The 19,668-nt window shown below is 30.0% G+C and overlaps 3 protein-coding genes across 4 annotated transcripts in view; all 3 read left to right on the forward strand.

Moving 5' to 3' along the window:
- Positions 1–9,494, forward strand: part of LOC130902691 (AT-rich interactive domain-containing protein 5B-like) — a 34,187-nt gene extending 24,693 nt beyond the window's left edge. Inside the window, exons 4-8 of one of the 2 annotated variants that reach the window (XM_057814950.1) lie at positions 962–1,302; positions 1,378–1,543; positions 1,609–1,759; positions 1,853–2,039; positions 4,890–9,494. In XM_057814950.1, the coding sequence (XP_057670933.1) occupies positions 962–1,302; positions 1,378–1,543; positions 1,609–1,759; positions 1,853–2,039; positions 4,890–6,476 (2,432 nt within the window). In that variant the 3' untranslated portion in view covers positions 6,477–9,494. Of the gene's footprint in view, positions 1–961; positions 1,544–1,608; positions 1,760–1,852; positions 2,040–4,889 lie in introns of both variants that reach the window. The other variant, XM_057814949.1, reaches the window with a different exon arrangement.
- Positions 9,495–11,428: 1,934 nt separating this feature from the next.
- On the forward strand, positions 11,429–15,862 carry LOC130902697 (protein SERAC1). The gene is made up of 9 exons (XM_057814957.1): positions 11,429–11,635; positions 12,242–12,330; positions 12,388–12,581; positions 12,636–12,830; positions 14,530–14,863; positions 14,977–15,104; positions 15,168–15,320; positions 15,381–15,527; positions 15,581–15,862. Exons 2-9 carry the CDS (start codon positions 12,245–12,247, stop codon positions 15,712–15,714), a joined length of 1,371 nt encoding a protein of 456 aa, XP_057670940.1. The 5' UTR covers positions 11,429–11,635; positions 12,242–12,244; the 3' UTR covers positions 15,715–15,862.
- A 180-nt stretch (positions 15,863–16,042) lies between these two features.
- LOC130902698 (U4/U6 small nuclear ribonucleoprotein Prp3) lies at positions 16,043–18,849 on the forward strand. The gene is made up of 5 exons (XM_057814958.1): positions 16,043–16,723; positions 16,783–17,006; positions 17,648–17,891; positions 17,951–18,458; positions 18,511–18,849. Exons 1-5 carry the CDS (start codon positions 16,120–16,122, stop codon positions 18,758–18,760), a joined length of 1,830 nt encoding a protein of 609 aa, XP_057670941.1. The 5' UTR covers positions 16,043–16,119; the 3' UTR covers positions 18,761–18,849.
- Positions 18,850–19,668: the final 819 nt, after the last annotated feature.

Consider the following 19,668-nt stretch of genomic DNA (forward strand, 5'->3'; position numbering starts at 1 on the left):
TTTTAAAATGAAAATTTTCTCCACCAAATGTTCGTTTTCCAATAAAATGTCAATTCAACTCATAAAATGACAATTTTTTTCACAAAATGTCCATTTTTACGATAAAACGTCAATATTTATGCTTAAATGACAATTTTCTCCGTGAATAAAATGTCAATAGTTTTTTAAAATGAAAATTTTCTCTACCAAATGTTCGTTTTCCAATAAAATGTCAATTCAACTCATAAAATGACAATTTTTTTCACGAAATGTCCATTTTTACGATAAAACGTCAATATTTATGTTTAAATGACAATTTTCTCCGTGAATAAAATGTCAATAGTTTTTTAAAATGAAAATTTTCTCACGAAATGTTCATTTTTACGATCAAACGTCAATATTTATGCTTAATGACAATTTTCTCCGTGAATAAAATGTCAATAGTTTTTTAAAATGAAAATTTTCTCCATCAAATGTTCGTTTTCCAATAAAATGTCAATTCAACTCATAAAATGACAATTTTTTTCACAAAATGTCCATTTTTACGATAAAACGTCAATATTTATGCTTAAATGACAATTTTCTCCATGAATAAAATGTCATTTTATTATAATAAAGTGTCAATTAAACTCATAAAATGACAATTTTTTCCACAGTATGTCAATTTTTACAATAAAACGTCAGATTTTTTGGTAAAATAATAATCTCCACGAATAAGATGTCAATCTATTTGATAAAATGTCAATTTGCATAATGAAATATTCATTAAATATACAAAATGACAATATTTGTATGAAACGTTGACTTGAATAATACCTAAAACGACAGTTTTTTTATGAAAAAAATCATAGATTTCATTTATATGAATTGAGAAATATTTCGTCTATATACTAAGTTGCCAAATCTAATATTTTTCCTATATCCTACGAATATCTCCAGCATCGAATAATCGTATCTGATTTCCCCCCGTGTTCTGTTTTAGAGAGCGATGAAACGCTCAAAGATCCCCACGTCGTCATACTCAGTTTCCCCAAATATTGTCGATACCGGGCCATGATGAAACGTCTCGAAGGCGTCGAAGACGTTTACCTAAGACAAAAATTAGTAAACGCCTTGGGCGGTTTCTACGTCGTACACCCCAACACCAGGGTACTATTCTGTAGAGACACTTTCGATTATCCCGAATTAGAAGGACACGAACTACTCTGTAATCACCTGGCCCCGAAACTCAAGGGGCGACCTCGCGGCAGACGGAAAAAACGTAGCGTCTCCCCGGGTTCGGAAAGCAACGAATCCGAATCATCTATTAGTACTAATACCAAGGTAGGTTCGTTCGACGTTCAACTTGAAATGCACCATATCTGCACCATACCTGCACAAACTTTTCCTCTTTCGCAGGCTGAAACTAAATTAAACGTCCACGAGGCTCCGGACACGGTTCCGAGACGCAGCACCAGGTGTCACGAGAATAACGAAAACAAGGAATTCGTGAGGAAACTCGGAGCCTTTATGAAATCGAATCGCACGCCCATTGGGAGGATACCTTCGTTGGGCTACAAAGAACGTAAATATTTCCCGTCACTTGTCAAAAAATTGTCAAACTTTTGTTTTTTTTTTACGTATTTCCAGTGAATCTGCACGAGTTCTTTATAAGGGTGCAAAAATTGGGTGGATACGATTGCGTGACGACGAATCGGTTGTGGAAATCGATATTCGACGAAATGAGCGGTCACCAGAACAGCACCAGCGCCGCCACCATCATAAGGAGACATTACGAAAGGTGCGTGCGTGCGGTGGGGTACCACCTATACTACTCTTTATCGATCTACGATGTAATAATTAGATTTTGAATGTCGGTGATTGTGTGTTTTAGGTTTTTGTTGCCCTACGAGCGGCATAAAAAGGGCGAGGAGTATAAACCGCTGCCGGGTTCGGAAAGGAGGAGATTGAAACATAAAAGGGGAAGCGGCAGTTTGAGCGACGCCGAATCTAGCAGCGACGGTTCTATACCTTCGACGTCTAGGAAATTGTCGGTTTCGGAAAGTTTGACGGATACCAAGGTTGGTACTTATGATTTTTTCAATAAAATGTCAATTTTTTAAATAAAATGTCAATTTTCTTAAATAAAATGTCAATTTTTACCGTTAAAATGTCAATTTTTTAAAATAAAATGTCAATTTTTTTAAATAAAAAGTCAATTTTTACCGTTAAAATGTCAATTTTTTTTAAGTAAAATATCAATTTTTACCGTTAAAATGTCAATTTTTTTTAAGTAAAATATCAATTTTCACCGTTAAAATGTCAATTTTCTTAAATAAAAAGTCAATTTTTACCGTTAAAATGTCAATTTTTTTTAAGTAAAATATCAATTTTTACCGTTAAAATGTCAATTTTTTAAAATAAAATGTCAATTTTTTTAAATAAAAAGTCAATTTTTACCGTTAAAATGTCAATTTTTTTTAAGTAAAATATCAATTTTTACCGTTAAAATGTCAATTTTTTTTAAGTAAAATATCAATTTTCACCGTTAAAATGTCAATTTTCTTAAATAAAATGTCAATTTTTTCCATAAAATGTCAATTTTTACCGTTAAAATGTCAATTTTTTTAAATAAAATGACAATTTTTTTCATAAAATGTCAATTTTTTAAATAAAATGTCAATTTTTAAAATAAAATGTCAATTTTTTCCATAAAATGTCAATTTTTACCGTTAAAATGTCAATTTTTTAAATAAAATGTCAATTTTTACCGTTAAAATGTCAATTTTTTAAAATAAAATGTCAATTTTTTTTAATTAAAATGTCAATTTTTCTAAATAAAAAGTCAATTTTTACCGTTAAAATGTCAATTTTTTTTAAGTAAAATATCAATTTTCACCGTTAAAATGTCAATTTTTTTAAAATAAAATGTCAATTTTTTCCATAAAATGTCAATTTTTACCGTTAAAATGTCAATTTTTTCATAAAATGTCAATTTTTAACGTCATTTTTTTAAAATAAAAATTAATTTTTAATGATAATTGTTTCCATAGAATGTCAATTTTTTTAAATAAAATGTCAATTTTTACCGTTAAAATATCAATTTTTTTTAAATAAAATGTCAATTTTTTAAAATAAAATGTCAATTTTTTCCTTAAAATGTCAATTTTTTTAAAATAAAACGTCAATTTTTACCGTTAAAATATCAATTTTTTTAAATAAAATGTCAATTTTTTCATAAAATGTCAATTTTTACCGTCAAATTTTTAAAATAAAAATTAACTTTTAATGATAATTGTTTTCATAGAATGTCAATTTTATTAATAAAATGTCAATTACTTCTGGTAAAATATCGATTTCCTTTGTTCGTGAAAAGTTTTCAATAAAATGTCAATTTTTTCTGATAAAAAGTCGTTCAACCTTTTTAAATATCAATTTTATCAATAAAAACTAATTTTTACAAATGAAATGTCAATTCCTCCTGATAAAATGTCGATTTCCTCCAAAATAATTGAATTTTGTTAATGAAAAGTCACTTTTTTCGATAAAATGTCAATTTTTTCATATAAAAATTAATTTTTTCTCATTAAAAGTTGACTTTGAATGATAATTATTTAGATAAAATGTCAATTTTATCAATAAAATGTCAATTACTACTGGTAAAATATCGATTTTCTTTGTTCATGAAAAGTTTTCAATAAAATGTCAATTTTTTCTGATAAAACGTCGACTTCCTCCATAAATTAACTTTTTCCATGAGAGTTCAAAGACGAGTATTGTAGTAAAATGTCTATTCACTTGTTAAAATGTCAATTTTCCTTTGAAAAAAATCAATTTTGTTAGTGAAAAGTCATTTTTTACAATAAAATGTTACATTTTTCTTGATAAAATGCCGTTTAACTCTTTTGTCCATAAAAAATGAAATGTCAATTCTTTACAATAAAAGTCTTTTTTTCATAAAAAGTTAGTTCTAAAAGCCGTAAAATCTTAGAAAATGTCGATTTTATTCATAAAATTTTCTTTTTTTCTTAGGTAGTTTTTAGTAATATTTTCGTGATATGACAATTGTTCTGATAAAATGTCAATTTTTTTTTATATAACGCCAATTTTTCCTATAAAATGTTCATTTTTGTCGTAAAATGTCAATTTATTTTATAATGTGACCCTTTTTCCAATGAAATATCAATTTTTTACATGGAATGTCAACTTTTTCCTCAAATAAATCAATTTTATCCATTAAAAGGTAATATTTTCAATAAAATTTCCATTATTTATAATGAAATGTCAATTAGTTTTATAAAATAACAACTTTTATAATGAAATGTCAATCATTTGATCAAAATTTAATTTCAAATGGCAATTATTTTCGTAAAATATAAAGTACAGTTTTTTTTTTTTTGATAAAATGTCAATTTTTTTTAGGAATCTCCTACTATTCCCATAAAATGTCAATTCCTCCCATGAAACGTCAATTAATTTCCATAAAATGACACATGTTTTCATAAAATATCAGCTCGATTTCAAAAATTGACAATTCATTTTCCATAAAATGTCAATTCGATTAGAGAAAATGTCAAATTTCGGAAAAATATCAACTTTTTTTTATCAAATGACCATTTTTCTCACCAAATTAATACGATTTATTTAAAAAAATTGACATTTATCATCAAATTGTCAATTAATTTGTATAAAATATCCATTTTTTTCTGTAAAATAATAGTTTTATTGAATATTTATTTTAATAAAATGACACTTTTCTTTTGACGTATCGTATTTTTCATGAAATGTCAATTTCCTTTTATAAAATGTCACTCTATTGTTTTAAATAGTTATTATTTCCAAAGTATCGATGTTTTTATTATATTTTTATTCGATTTATTGTCGATTTTTTGTAAAATAATAATTTTCATTAATTATTTTATCATTTCCAGGAAATAATTAAACCGGAAGGAAAACCGTCATCTTTGCGAAGCGTCCGCGTAAAACCGGATAGACAAAAAGATAAACAACTACAAAGCGAAAAAGACAACGTCAATAATAATAACAACAACAACAACAACAACAACAACAACGAAAAATGGCAACCAACGCCGAAAGTCCAATCGGAAAATTTAGACGAAACGAAAATAGAGGAAAAACCGGAAGACACGACAATGAAAACGGAAATGTCTCCATTAAAAACAGAAAACGATACAGTAAAACAGGAAACGGACATTGAAACCAATCAAAACACGAACAAACCCGTGACGATATCGGTGAGGATAGAAACCGAAATGGTTCCGGTAAAACCAGAAGATCCTCCAACATCGAAAACAGAACAAATCCCGTCTCCAACTACCACCACCTGCACCAAAACCGAAGAACTAGAAAAAAAAGAGATAAAAATAGAGATGATACCGGTTAAGAAAGAACCGATAACCGAAACGGAATCGCCGATCGAAGGGAAAGAAAACGTCCCGGAAATAACACCGTGCAGACAAAAAATACAAGAAACCACAAACAATTTCATCCACGAATTCAAAAAGAGAAAATTGGACATACTCAAAGAGGGAGGATTGGAAGTGACGCCGGTGAGGACCGCCCAAAAAGACAATAGACCAACGGTCATCCAAACTCCGCCGGTACAACTGATACCGAAATCGGAATCGATGCCGCCGCCGACTACCCTACCTTTAAAAAGAAACCACGTCACCGTACCCCAAATACATTCGACCCCGATCAAAAAAATCCCCTACAACTTCCCTAACGGCACCACCCCGCCCAAAGTCCTCCAATCCAAATCGATTTACACCTATTCGGAAAAAACGATCTACGGCAACCCCAAAGATATATTGAACCCCATAGCGCACGCCCCCAAATTCGTCGAAAGACAACCGGGAGGCGATCCGGTGGATCTATCGGTGAACAGCCCCCAGAAACCGATAGTGGAAATAATGCGGATACCGCAAACTTCGACGACGAACAACACCCCTTTCAACAGAGACACGGTCACCAAAAATTTATACAAAACTAATTCCATAGTGGACGGTAGACGGTTGGGCCCCAATTTGGAAATAACTTTGGTCGGACCGAATAATTACGGGAGAACGAACGCGGCGCAAAAACGCTTCTCCAACGATCCCTACGCCCTAAGGAACGAAGAAAACGGCAAAAATCGATCGAAATCGAACGCCAAACCGGCGACTAGCACCAGAGCCCCCTCGCAGCAACAACAACAACAACAAAATTCGAAACAGTTCCCGAACCAGTTGCCCGGTTTTCAGCCTTATTTGACGCAACTGTACGAACAGGCTAGTAAAAGTATACCGCCGCCGTATTTGCCTTTTATCGATCCCGCTATGTATTATACGGCCGCTATGCAGAATTTGTATTCGAATAATAGTTTGAATTCGGCGCCCATTTTGCCGATGCCTACGCCGGAACAGCTCAAATTGTACGCGGAATTGATGGCGACGCACGGTAGGATGCAGTATCCTTTTCAGATGCCGCAGGATATTAGCAAATTGAAAAAACAATAATCGCGATATTTGTGTACCGGTCCGGTCCGTTTTCGTATTTGGAATTTTCAATTGAATCGAATCGTTTTTTTTTTAATTTGTTTCCGCTAGTTTTTGAATCGCTTGAATTTTTCTCGTGTTTCCTGTCGTAATTTTTGGTGCTTGTCGATGAACCACGTAATTTCCCGATACCAGAATAAATTTAATATAGTCCGTTCCTGTGACAACATTTTTTATTTACGAAATAATGAACCAAACAACTTTTTATGCAATCACCAAAATCCAAACTTAAATAATTATTTTCGATAACAAAATGAAAATATTATAGTCCGTTCGTACTTTAGAGATTCGTACAAGAAAAAACGAATATTATAGTCCGTTCATACTTGATTTGGATTTGAATAGCTTTGTAGAAATTTTTTTTATTCCGTTATTTTTCATATATAAAAATTGTCTTTTCCAAAATTTGGATCATTTGAATCGTTTAAATATTTTTTTCCAATCGTTTTTTTTGTTATTTCACTTTATTTTTTTACAGAATTCTTTTATTTACGAAATAATGAACCAAACAACTTTTTATGCAATGCCCCAAATCCTAACTTGAATAATTATTTTCGTCAACAAAATGAAAATATTATAGTCCGTTCGTACTTTAGAGATTCGTACAAGAAAAAACGAATATTATAGTCCGTTCATACTTGATTTGGATTTGAATAGCTTTGTAGAAATTTTTTTTATTTCGTTATTTTTCATATATAAAAATTGTCTTTTCCAAAATTTGGATTATTTGAATCGTTTAAATATTTTTTTCCAATCGTTTTTTTTGTTATTTCACTTTATTTTTTTACAGAATTCTTTTATTTACGAAATAATGAACCAAACAACTTTTTATGCAATGCCCCAAATCCTAACTTAAATAATTATTTTCGATAACAAAATGAAAATATTATAGTCCGTTCGTACTTTAGAGATTCGAACAAGAAAAAACGAATATTATAGTCCGTTCACACTTGATTTGGATTTGAATAGCTTTGTAGAAATTTTTTTTATTTCGTTATTTTTCATATATAAAAATTGTCTTTTCCAAAATTTGGATTATTTGAATCGTTTAAATATTTTTTTCCAATCGTTTTTTTTGTTATTTCACTTTATTTTTTTACAGAATTCTTTTATTTACGAAATAATGAACCAAACAACTTTTTATGCAATGCCCCAAATCCTAACTTGAATAATTATTTTCGTCAACAAAATGAAAATATTATAGTCCCTTCGTACTTTAGAGATTCGTACAAGAAAAAACGAATATTATAGTCCGTTCATACTTCAAAATTCCTAGGATGTACAATAATGAACCAAAAAATTTTTTGGCACTTTTCCATTTTTACGATTATACACTTGAACGTACGTCACAAGTAAAAAAATATAGTCCATTCATACTTTTTTCTTTTTCTAGATTTGGATCACTAGAATCGTTTACTATTTTTCGAGTCTTCGTTTTTTGTTGTTTCCCCTTATTTCCATTACAGCATTTTTCAGCTACAGTGTAATGGATGAAACATTTTTCATATTTACGACCATAAATCCAAATGCACACTAAAAATAATATAGTCCATTCATACTTATCGATTCGTTTATTCAAATTTTCGAGATATTACAAGTTATGTGGTTCAAAAAAACTCAAAATCGATGGAACGAGAGATGTTGGAATAATTTTGAAAAAAAAACACTTTTAGGTTATGTTTACTCGAACTCAAAATTACATTTTATGCACCCACCGAAAACTATTCAAAAAAATGTCGAAATGGACTGCAATTGTTATTTAAATAAGTAATTTTTTTTTATAAATATATATATGAATATGGTGTTTACATCATATTATAATTGTAAATTTTTGTAAAATATCAAACAGATAAATATATATTTCTAACTTAATGAAATGAGAATGTTGAGCCGATTTATAGCCTAACGTAAAAAAAAAAGAAAACAAAAACAATACTACTCTAAAAATTGTTTTCAGTCCTCAAAAGTAACTTAGTACCACAAAATGTCCTAAAAAACTTTTAATTGACCATCATTTTCGCCTCCACGTCAATTATTATGAACCAAACAACCAATTTTTGCTTGTAGACAGCATTAATACGAGGGGTATACTCAAATTACTTCTCATCGATACATGTATGTTTAAATTACTTCCTATATTAATTGCTGAATTTAGAATTTTGAAAAATTAATTAAATTTCAAAATTTTACTTATAAAATCTTTTTTCAGTTATAAATTCCACATCCACAGCCATTATCATGAACCAAATAACAATTTTTTACTTCATATCTGTAGATAACGATACAAATCGGTAATACGAGGGTCGTTGATTGAAATATACAACATTTAAACACCTAAATCCTGTATTTTTTCTACGACCAGTTCATCGAAATTTTAATTTGTAAGAATATTATCGATTTCTTGGTTTTTTTTAACATTCTCGTATCATTTCCTCAGAATCAAATTGTAAATGTTGTTTATTACGTGTCTTTTTTTTTCATATATTGAAAATTATAAGTGTTGAAAGGTCAGTTTGTAAATATAAAGGCCAGAATTTAAAATTAGTGTCTGTGATTTTATTATAAATAATACGAAACTAGATTTTGTATATATACAGTAAAAAAAATGAGCGATCGTTTTTCCAGTATATCCAAAAATTATCAGCATCACAAAAAGTACATCTTTATATCGTACTTCCCTCGTATTTGATCAAAAAATGTTTTCGTAATCACTTATAGCACATCACAACGTTGCCAAATTTAAAAAAAAATATATGTAAACTTTGAAAAAAAATGAGGTTATGTTTGGTATTGAATTTTGCTTTAGGTGATGTTTGATGTTGAAAATCTTCTGGGAAAATGATCGATTTTCTATTTTCTCGAGTTAGTCAATTACTTTTAAGGTTTTTTAAATGTATATAGTGTTAAATTTTCTAATTAAGCATTGGTTTACTTTGTTGATATACCTCCACTGCAAATATAAACAATTATTACATTGTATTTTTTTTTCGTATCCTTTTTTTACCTTTCCACCCTCACCACCGCCATCTGGTAACAAAAACTTCACCGTAAGACACTCAACGTGATAAATAATAGAAAATCTCTAAATATCATTACGAGAATGTGTTTAATTACCAATACCTCTAAAAGGGCATAAAGAATTATAGAAAAGAAGAAGAAATTACAAATAATACACCTTAACGCTATCTGATAAACAATATACCCTTCACGCCATCTAGGAATCTAAATTTCAACTACAAATTTGACATTCAGAAGTACCGATTATATACATTCTTATTTTATAATAGTAAATCTCAAAATGGCATACTTTCAAGATTTATTGATACTGAACGCCCTGTTTATACTAATCCTCACAATTATACTGTCCGACGAACGTTTCGACAACCAAGTTATCATCTTCAGAAACCAGTTTACTTTTAGTCTTCGAAGACGGTAATTTGATTATCGAAACACTCGTCAAAGAGTAATTATGTGTTGAGGTAATGGCAACAATGTATTGTTCAGAGTGAATATCATCGACGGTTCTACAAAAAACAATCTAAAGTCCATTACCATCAAGAATTTCAAATATAAATTTGTAATGTTGATAAATACTCTGAAATTTCACAGAAAAAACTTTATTACCTTACTTAAGTTAAATTTTAACAAACCGTTTTTACTATTTATATTTTTTTGTAAATAAAAATTGAGTAATAAAATATTAATATTACTACCTTAAAATTTCGTGTTGTTTATATCCAGCAGCCATCTTGTAAAACGTTTTAAATCTCTATAAGCATATAGGAATAAAAACATTACATTAACGAGCTTGCATATAAAACTATAATATTTAATTTCAAAAAATCACAAAACAAATTTTCACTGTATAATAATTATTGAAAAAAAACACAATCACATCTCTGTAGACGTTTAACTGTTTTATGCACAATCAACAAGAACCGGAATCATTGAAATACTACCAACATAAAACTTTTCACTTTCGCGTCATTTTAGCCAACTTGTTTTTACTGGCAGACCCATCTAACGCTCTAAACTGAAAATTTAAAAATTCAACTTAACCTAAAGTCGTCAGATTTAAATGGTTTGTTGTTGTTTAAAATATTGTTGAATATTTAATTGAAAGGAGTGTACTATAAACATTGGATCCTACCTACAGTAAGTTCAAAATATGAGCACATAATGTGATAGTCGTCATTTTTTACTGTTATATTAACATTAAAATACTGAAAAGTTGAAAAAATAATCTTCAGACAGTATGTAATCCCTTAAAGAATAGATATTGGTAATACTACTATCAACAACGGTAGATAACATTAAAAAAATAAATTTCCACGAAAAACTTAGATAACGATTTCTTAAAATGTCATTACAACGCAGTTTTTTTATTCAAAACCTTAATATCCACAATTTAATCTTCTTAATGTAAACATAACAGCATCCCATTTTTATAATCGACTATTTTATAATAAACAAATTCGATTAATGAATTGGTCCACTGATATTGTGTAGTTCTAGAATTCCGAAAAATAAGATACATCAGTGATACAAGGTTACATCAGTTATTCGCGAGGATTAATTCGGAACCGTTCGATATAATAGGCATGTATTTCAAATCACACTAATCCTATCACATACTTTTTATATTATTAAATGCGACATTTTAGTTTTCTCTCTTCTTTTTACGTCAAAGTACATTACATAACACCTATTCATCGACGTACCTTTAGAATATCAAATAAATTTCCTTTTCTTATTTTAAAAACAATATTGGATATTTTAACCGGCCTATTTGATATTGGATACGAAATAGTCGACCAGATTAATTGTTATACACTTTCACTGTTAAACATCTGGATACTTCAACCGGTCCATTTAATTCAACGCACGTGCTGCCAACTACCACCATTACGATCAATTTCAAAACAGTTCGTAAAGTGACTTGACGTTGCAGGTACACAGAGATTGCGTCTGTTTTCAAATTTATTTTGTTCGACTATAGAATGAATTTCAAAATTTTATTACAAGTGAAATGATTTTCAATAGTTAAATATTTTGTTTCGAAATAATATTAAAATTACCGCCGGATTTTTGATAAGATAGAATGTTTTAAAATATACGAGGTAAGTACGATTATTTATAAATATATTTATATTTTGAATATGGTTTGTAGTTGATTTCGTAGTGAAAAAATCACGTGGATTCAGCTCGGAATCGCTTTTATTTATAATGATTCTTATAACGGAAGCCTTTGTTTAGCCATGATATTTTTAAACCTGAAAAGTCATCTTTAATCGATACTAGTAATTCCATTATAGAGATTATTAAAAAACGTGACAATTTTTTAACGTAATTTATATTTTTAATATGATAATTAAGTACCGTGTGTCTTATAGTTTCTACTGAAGAGGCCCAGTACTGCCAAAACAGTATCTTGCGCATTATAATTCTTCTTCTTTTCTATTATTATCGTGTTTAGGTCAAGGTCAAGTGGTTAACTTTAATTGACGTTAATTCAAACACAATTCCTTCAAGTACGTCCTCGTTAGATTTTTATTAGAAGTGGGACGAAATATATTGTACGGTAACGCCCTCTATCAACGAAATACCTCAACTATTCATATAATAACGACGTAATCGTATGTTGGTATTTACAACGTTGTCAGATTTTCCGTTTTTCTAACAATTTTATATTAATTTCGATCATTTTATTGAATCATATTTAAAAGGTGATGGAAGTCGAGGATATAATGTGCGATCAAAGTATTCTACGTCCGGAAGTAAATGTTAGTTTTGATAGTAAGGTTATATCGACAAGGTAAGATCATATAAAAATTATATCGTGTAAAATTGGCAACGTTTTTTTACGTTACAGTAAATTATGGGTTGTCGTCGACGTAATAGCCCGTTCTATATTACCACCTATTTCGACTATTTGCTGCACCGTCTTCAGAAACCCTCAAGTAGTATTACAAAATGTGAGGAATCAAATATTTCCCGCCGTAATTGCGTTTGTGGTAAACAACGTATCGAGGTCATTGGCGTCGGTGCAAAATATTTCCCTACCAGGTATATACGTTGACAATATGAATTTATTAAAAATAATTATTGTTCGACATTTAGTTACGTTGAGGATAACTCAAGACGGGAACGGGCATAATAGAGCCGTTATCACAGATGAAGGAACTGAAGATACAGATTCCGAAACGTCGGAAAAATCGGTCGAATGTATTGTATTGTACGAACCGAAAGAAATCGGGGTTGATGTTATTTTTTTACACGGTTTGCACGGGGGGATTACTAAAACGTGGAAACAGGGTAAGTAAAATGATTACGTCTAATTCAATTCGTATTTATATGTCTACATATTCTGCGTTGGTCTTTATTAACGATGTAATTTCGACAATTTGATGACAAAGGATTCTATTGTGTCATTTAGATGAACCAATTTAAATGGAATTCAATTACAATTTAATTTTATTACTGCTTCTCGAACTCTTTGTGATCCCAACGTAAAACTGTCAACAATTCTTTGTATTTCCAATAAAGAAAATGGCAAACTTTTTATGACGCCCTCTATTAGTGAAGTATAACAATTACTTCAGAAACAGATTCCTTTATACTGTAAATAATTTCTTATATTTACGTTGTTGCCGGGTGTATTGCTTTTTCTGGATTGAAAGAATAATTATATTTTTTTCTTGATATATCGTTGGCATGATTACATCATTTTCCTTTATATTTACGGTAAATATATTGTGATATCTTTTATTCATTCGCAGATTGAATGTTTCTGACGCCCTCTATACGTAAACCGTATGTACTATTGACTCGCTGCAATTATCTCGAAAGTAGTTTCCTTTAATTTATCGAATATTATTATTTGATTTAAAGCCTGTATTTACATTATCGTCAGATCTTTCTTTTTTTACCGAAATTAATCAATTATTCAAATTTGCACCCAACAAAAAATTACGAAATTTATACAACAATATTGTATAGCAGCTCCCTCTATTAATGAAGTATCTCAATTACGTCAAAAACTGATTCGTTTAAACTGTAAAGATGTTCAATTTCTTATATTTACATTGTTGCCGGATGTTTTGTATTTTATGGTATATGGTTATATATATTTTTTTTTTGATATATCGTTGATTTTAGGTATGTTTTAATAGGAAATCTTTTCCAAAAAGAAAACAAATAAAAATATAATTTGACACTGAAAGTATACGTGATTAAATCAAGATAATTTTTTGAATAATGAAATAATGAAGCGTATCAAATATGACTCGCTCCAATTATGTCGAAAGCAGTTTCCTTTAATTTATCGGATTTTATTATTTGATTTAAAGCCCGTATTTACATTGTCGTAAGATCTTTTTTTTTACCGAAATTAACCAATTATTTAAATTTGCACCGAACAAAAAATTACGAAATACATAAATCAATATTCTATGGCAGCGCCCTCTATCAGTGAACCGCGTAATTTATTTACGAGACAGGTTTCTTTCGTACGTAAATATTATTCATAAACGATCTTTTATCATATTTATATTGTTTCCAGATTTTTTTTTTGAATTAACCAATTATCTATATTTGTATTAAACAAAAAACTACGAAATTCATACATTAATATTGTATAACAGCGCCCTCTACTACTGAAGTATCTCAATTACTTCGGAAGCAGTTTTCTTTAATTTGGTAGATTTTATTATATTGTGTCCGATGTTTATATTTCCAGTGTTGTCGGTTCTTTCATTTTTTCCTAGAATCGTGTGATGAATAGAAATTCTTTTTATTAATTCTTTTTGTTGCCAGATTTTTTTGTTTTTCGGAAGTTAAGTAAACAAAATTTAATTCTATTCAGTCTCGCCCTCTATTAATCAAATAACTATATTATTTTGTACCAATTTAAGTTTAAGAATTCGTATAATTTCATTATATAGTGATGCTGCGTTGCCAGATCTGTCATTTTTCTGAAATTATCGATGCGATTGGTTAAAGATTCATTTTTAAGGAACCTGGAGAACGAGTAAACATAAACTGAATAACCAATCACCTATAAGGAGGCAATCAACCGGAAATTTGTACGTCCCCCCCAAGGATCACGCTTTAAAAAGGACACTGTCTAACATGTGTTCGATAGTACCAACGAAAATAGCTAAAATAGAAAATAATATCGATAATACGTATTTGAATAACGAAGAAGAAGAAACTATCCAATCCGGTGACTACACCGATTGTTGGCCAAGAGATTGGATACCGAAGGATTGTCCCAATGCCAGGATTATAGCTATCAATTACACCACTGACGTTCTATGGTGTCCAACTTGGATGAAAAAGAGGAAGAGGTGAGTCCAATCTCTTCTTCTCAACTATTTATGTCATTCTTCTTTTTTATCTAAATTCTTCATTTATTTTTGGGATAAATGATAGGTTAGATGTTGTTTATTTTCGATTTTAGAACAAATTTGATAGCGAGGAGTAATGAAATGATCGAAGAATTGATTAAAATAGGGGTAGGGAGGAAACCTATAATGTGGGTGGGTCATTCTAAAGGGGGGCTTTATATAAAACAAATGTTGATCAACGGTAAGTTTGATCTACTTCTATTTTATTTATTTTTATTATTATTATTATTTTTATTTACCGCAGCTTACGAAAATATGGAAATGGGGGAAATTGGGAATATTTTTAAACAATCTAAAGGTATTATGTGGTATAGTGTACCTCATAAAGGGTCTAAATTAGCCGATTTGAATTTACCTTTACTGAGGAGAAGCGTAGAACTACTAGAAATACAAAAAAGTAAATAAATTTATTATTATTTTTCAATATTTTAATTTATGAATGCGTTTTTTTTTGTAGATTGTAATTTCATATTGAATTTACACAATAAATTTTTGGAAATTGTTAAAAAAGAAAAACCCACCATGGATATTTTCAGTTTTATAGAAACTTCTTTTACGTTTATGTCGTTTATATATTTAAAAATTGTTCCCTACGAATCAGCCGGTGCGTAATTTACAATTTTATATATATAAAAAATCATAAAATACATTTTTCAGATGCAAAAATCGGAATTAAATGCGACGTTCCGCTAGATCATCGAGAAATATGCAAACCGGCCGGAAGAGATTGTTTTTTATACTTAGAATTAATAAAATTAATTAAAAAATATACCGAAAATAATACTAATTAAAATAAAATTCATTCAATTAAAATTATAAATAGAAAATGTGATAGTATATGTACAAATTGCAGTATTAATTTATATAATAAACATTAGTATTTATTATATAACCCTGTATAACGTTATATCATTCAATAAAAATGAAAAGTTAAAAAAATTGTTTTATTAGATTCCAAAATTTAACACTACTCTACCCTAAAAAATAAATCTATACAAATAAATAAAATACCCCACTTACTCCTAATACATAATAATTAAAATTAGACTAAATTATAATTATTATTCATCCACTTGTAATTTAACAAAAATTTACTGTAAACGTATTAAGAAAGAGACCAGTTACGAGACATACGTCAAATTTCTAACCTCAAAAATAATCGTAGATCAAACGTTATATATTTCCAAAGTTAAATAATGTCGTATTTATCAAGACGTGAAGTAGACGAACTGAAACCTTCTTTAGAAAAAATAGTGAATAAATCTTTGGGAAATAATGATTCTTCGGTGCTTAGAACCGTTACGGATTGCGTATCCAACGGTTATGACAGAAAAAAAATATCAGATAAACTTGGAGTTTACTTAGATAGTAAAAAAGCTAGTAGGTTAGCCGAAAAAGTAATAGATTTAGTTGAAGATTATAAAGCGTCTCATAAACCGAAGAAAAGAGCACACGAAGGTGATAGAGATAGTGATGTTAAACGTTCTAAAAACGGTACTAGCAAAGACCCCGATAGACCGAAATTTAAATCCGAAACGGAGAAAAAATCACTTCCACCTCCAAGCAAAAATATAAGTATCGCTAATATCAATATTCCTACTCCGAGTATTTACGGAATTCCTACGGGATTATTAAATCGCGGCGATGCTGATAAAGCTAGAAAAATCGCGCAACTACAAGCGCAGATTAAAAGCAAATTTTCTTCCGGTATATTACCGAATATAATACAAATCCCAATGTCTCAAAATAAACCGGCACCACTTATTTTAGACGAAGACGGAAGGACAATCGATAAATCAGGTAAAATTAATTGAATTTCTATATCAACATAAATGGATAATTTTATATGTTCGTTATAGGGAAAACTGTGCAACTCACTCATGTTATACCGACTTTAAAAGCAAATATGCGCGCTATGAAAAGAGATCAATTCAAAACTTCTGATAAACACGGGGAAGATAATAATGAAAATCGATTCATAGATCCTAGATTAGGTATAAAACCTGCCATGAGGAATAAGAGATCGTTAAGATTCCACGAACCGGGTAAATTTCAACAACTAGCCGAAAGATTGAGAATGAAGGTAAATACAAGATGATTTTTCATTTATTACACCTTATTTTAGGTCTCTTTTGATTGATGTTTGACACAGTTTTAACATCCACTTTCTAACTAACTAACATTTGTTAATGCATATCTGGCTTTACATCCTACAAGAGGATGGGGTTCTTGTGTCCCACTTCCTACTATTTTAAGGTACTTAAGCCTTTTAGAAGACTGACCACCAGTTTCTGATCATCACGAGAAGTTCTTAAGGCTTCCTGGTGATGAATCTTAACTCTAACTGATTCTTTAGCCATTCGTTCAGTTCCTTATTGATGTGGCATCTCTTTTGTGTTCTAGTCCAAGGTATGGAGATGTTGCCCCCTTTTTTTGGCAAAACTATCTGCTTTGGCTTCGTTCTTCTTGTGAATGTGATTAGTGATGTTTTACTGGGGTTGTTCGAGAATTACTCTTGTATCGCACTGGTTTTAAATTGTATTTAGAGTCATTTGCATCCCGGAGACATTCTACATTTGTGCTTGCCCTTTACTACCACTACTAGATCATCCCTCTGGCCTAGAACTGTAAATTTAACGCAGCCCTTTACTGTAGTGTTTCCATTTATTTCTGCCATATAAATATCATCAATAGTTACAGAAATTTCGTTTTTTTTTGTATTAGGCTCAATTAGAAAAGCTCCAAAACGAAATATCCCAAATAGCCAAAAAGACTGGTATATCCTCGGCCACCAAATTAGCTTTAATAGCGAAATCAGAAGGACTTATTGAAGAAATCCCCCAAATGGAATGGTGGGACTCTGTTATCCTAGTCGATAATCTAGATACGATGAACGGGGATAAAATTGCTATAAAAGATTCCGCCATTAACACCCTAGTGGAACACCCAACACAAATGAGATGTCCAAGTAAATATCCCACAATTTAATTGAATATATATCGTTAATTTTGGTTTATTTATTTACAGCTGATCCTATAAAACCCGTTTACATGCCGGTATTTCTAACGAAAAAGGAAAGGAAGAAACTACGACGTCAGAACCGGAGAGAAATGTGGAAAGAAGAACAAGAGAAGATCCGTTTGGGCTTAGAACCGCCGCCGGAACCGAAATTAAGGATATCGAATCTGATGAGGGCTTTGGGTACGGAAGCCGTACAAGATCCCACGAAAATCGAGGCGCACGTTAGGGAACAGATGGCGAAACGACAGAAAGCTCACGAAGATGCTAACGCCGCTAGGAAATTGACGAGCGAGCAAAAAAGGGATAAGAAAGTTAAAAAAATTAAGGAAGATACCGCTTTGGGTACTAATGTGTCGGTGTATAGGATACGTGATCTACAAGGACTCGCATCTAAGAAGTTCAAAGTGGAAACGAATGCGAAACAGCTTTTTATGACTGGTTGTGTTCTTTTGTATCCGGATTGTTGTGTAGTAGTCGTCGAAGGGGGGCCCAAACAACAAAAAAAGTACAAAAGGTAGATATGAAAACAAATTTTTTGTTTTTTTTTTTTCATTTTTTCGTTTCAGATTGATGTTGAATCGTATTAAATGGGAAGAAGATTTGGTAAAAGACCCAGACGGGAAGGAAGTGCCTAATAAATGTATATTGGTTTGGGAGGGGACTACCAAACAGAGAAATTTCGGGGAAGTGAAATTTAAAGTGTGTCCAACTGAAAAACTCGCCAGGGAACATTTTAAAAAGCATAAAGTTGAACATTATTGGGATTTAGCATATAGCGGAGCAGTTTTAGAACAATCTAATGATGTAGTCGAATAAGATTATTATTGTATTTAATTTATTACCTATAAATTAAAAAAAAGCCTTACAATAACATTTTAATATGGTAAATAAATTTTTTTATATAACTTTGATTTTATTTCATCCCTTTTACACTAATACTTATGTAAAACTACTAATATTCACTTTAAACTTTTACTGATTCTTCTTCTGTCACACTTAGTATCTCTAATTATGAACTACTACTTTGAATTCATGATGTATATAAAATAGCTGCGTAATCATATAGTAAAAGGCCAAGTTACAGAAGATTAACCTCTAATTGAAAACTATTTAAAAAAATGTTTCTTAAATTCTCATAAAATATTGATTATTCGATGATTTGTTTTACTAATTTCCTAATTGAACGTAAAATATTTCGTAATATTTAATTTTAATTGAAAAATATAAAAGCACAATGACATATGTACATAACCAAATAAATATGGAGTTTATAATATCGAGATAAAGTTTTACCATAAAAATCAATTTTTAATAATGACAAGTCAAAAACGTGAATAAAATATTTTAATAAATATCTAATTATTTTCTGTAATTACTAGAATAAGTTTAATACTTGAAAAATCGAGAAATGTAATATATTTAACTATATACAAACTGTTTTGATTGATTAGAAATATGTTTAATACTCACGTGATTTCTTTTATTTTGATACTATAAATCAAAAATAATCTAGAGACGACGATATTTATCTTAAATATTATTTTAATCCTAATACCAAACAGATTCTTAGTTTTTTGATACTCTGGAAATATAGATTCACAAAATGTATACTAACTTGTATTTTCAGAATTGCAACTCTATATTATGTGGATATTTATACCAACAATCAAAAATTCTAATTGAATCACTCACTTATTAAAAGACTGAAAACTTGTACTTAACTC

Source organism: Diorhabda carinulata, chromosome X (genome assembly GCF_026250575.1).
Source record: "Diorhabda carinulata isolate Delta chromosome X, icDioCari1.1, whole genome shotgun sequence".
NCBI classification, from domain to species: Eukaryota; Metazoa; Arthropoda; class Insecta; order Coleoptera; family Chrysomelidae; genus Diorhabda; species Diorhabda carinulata.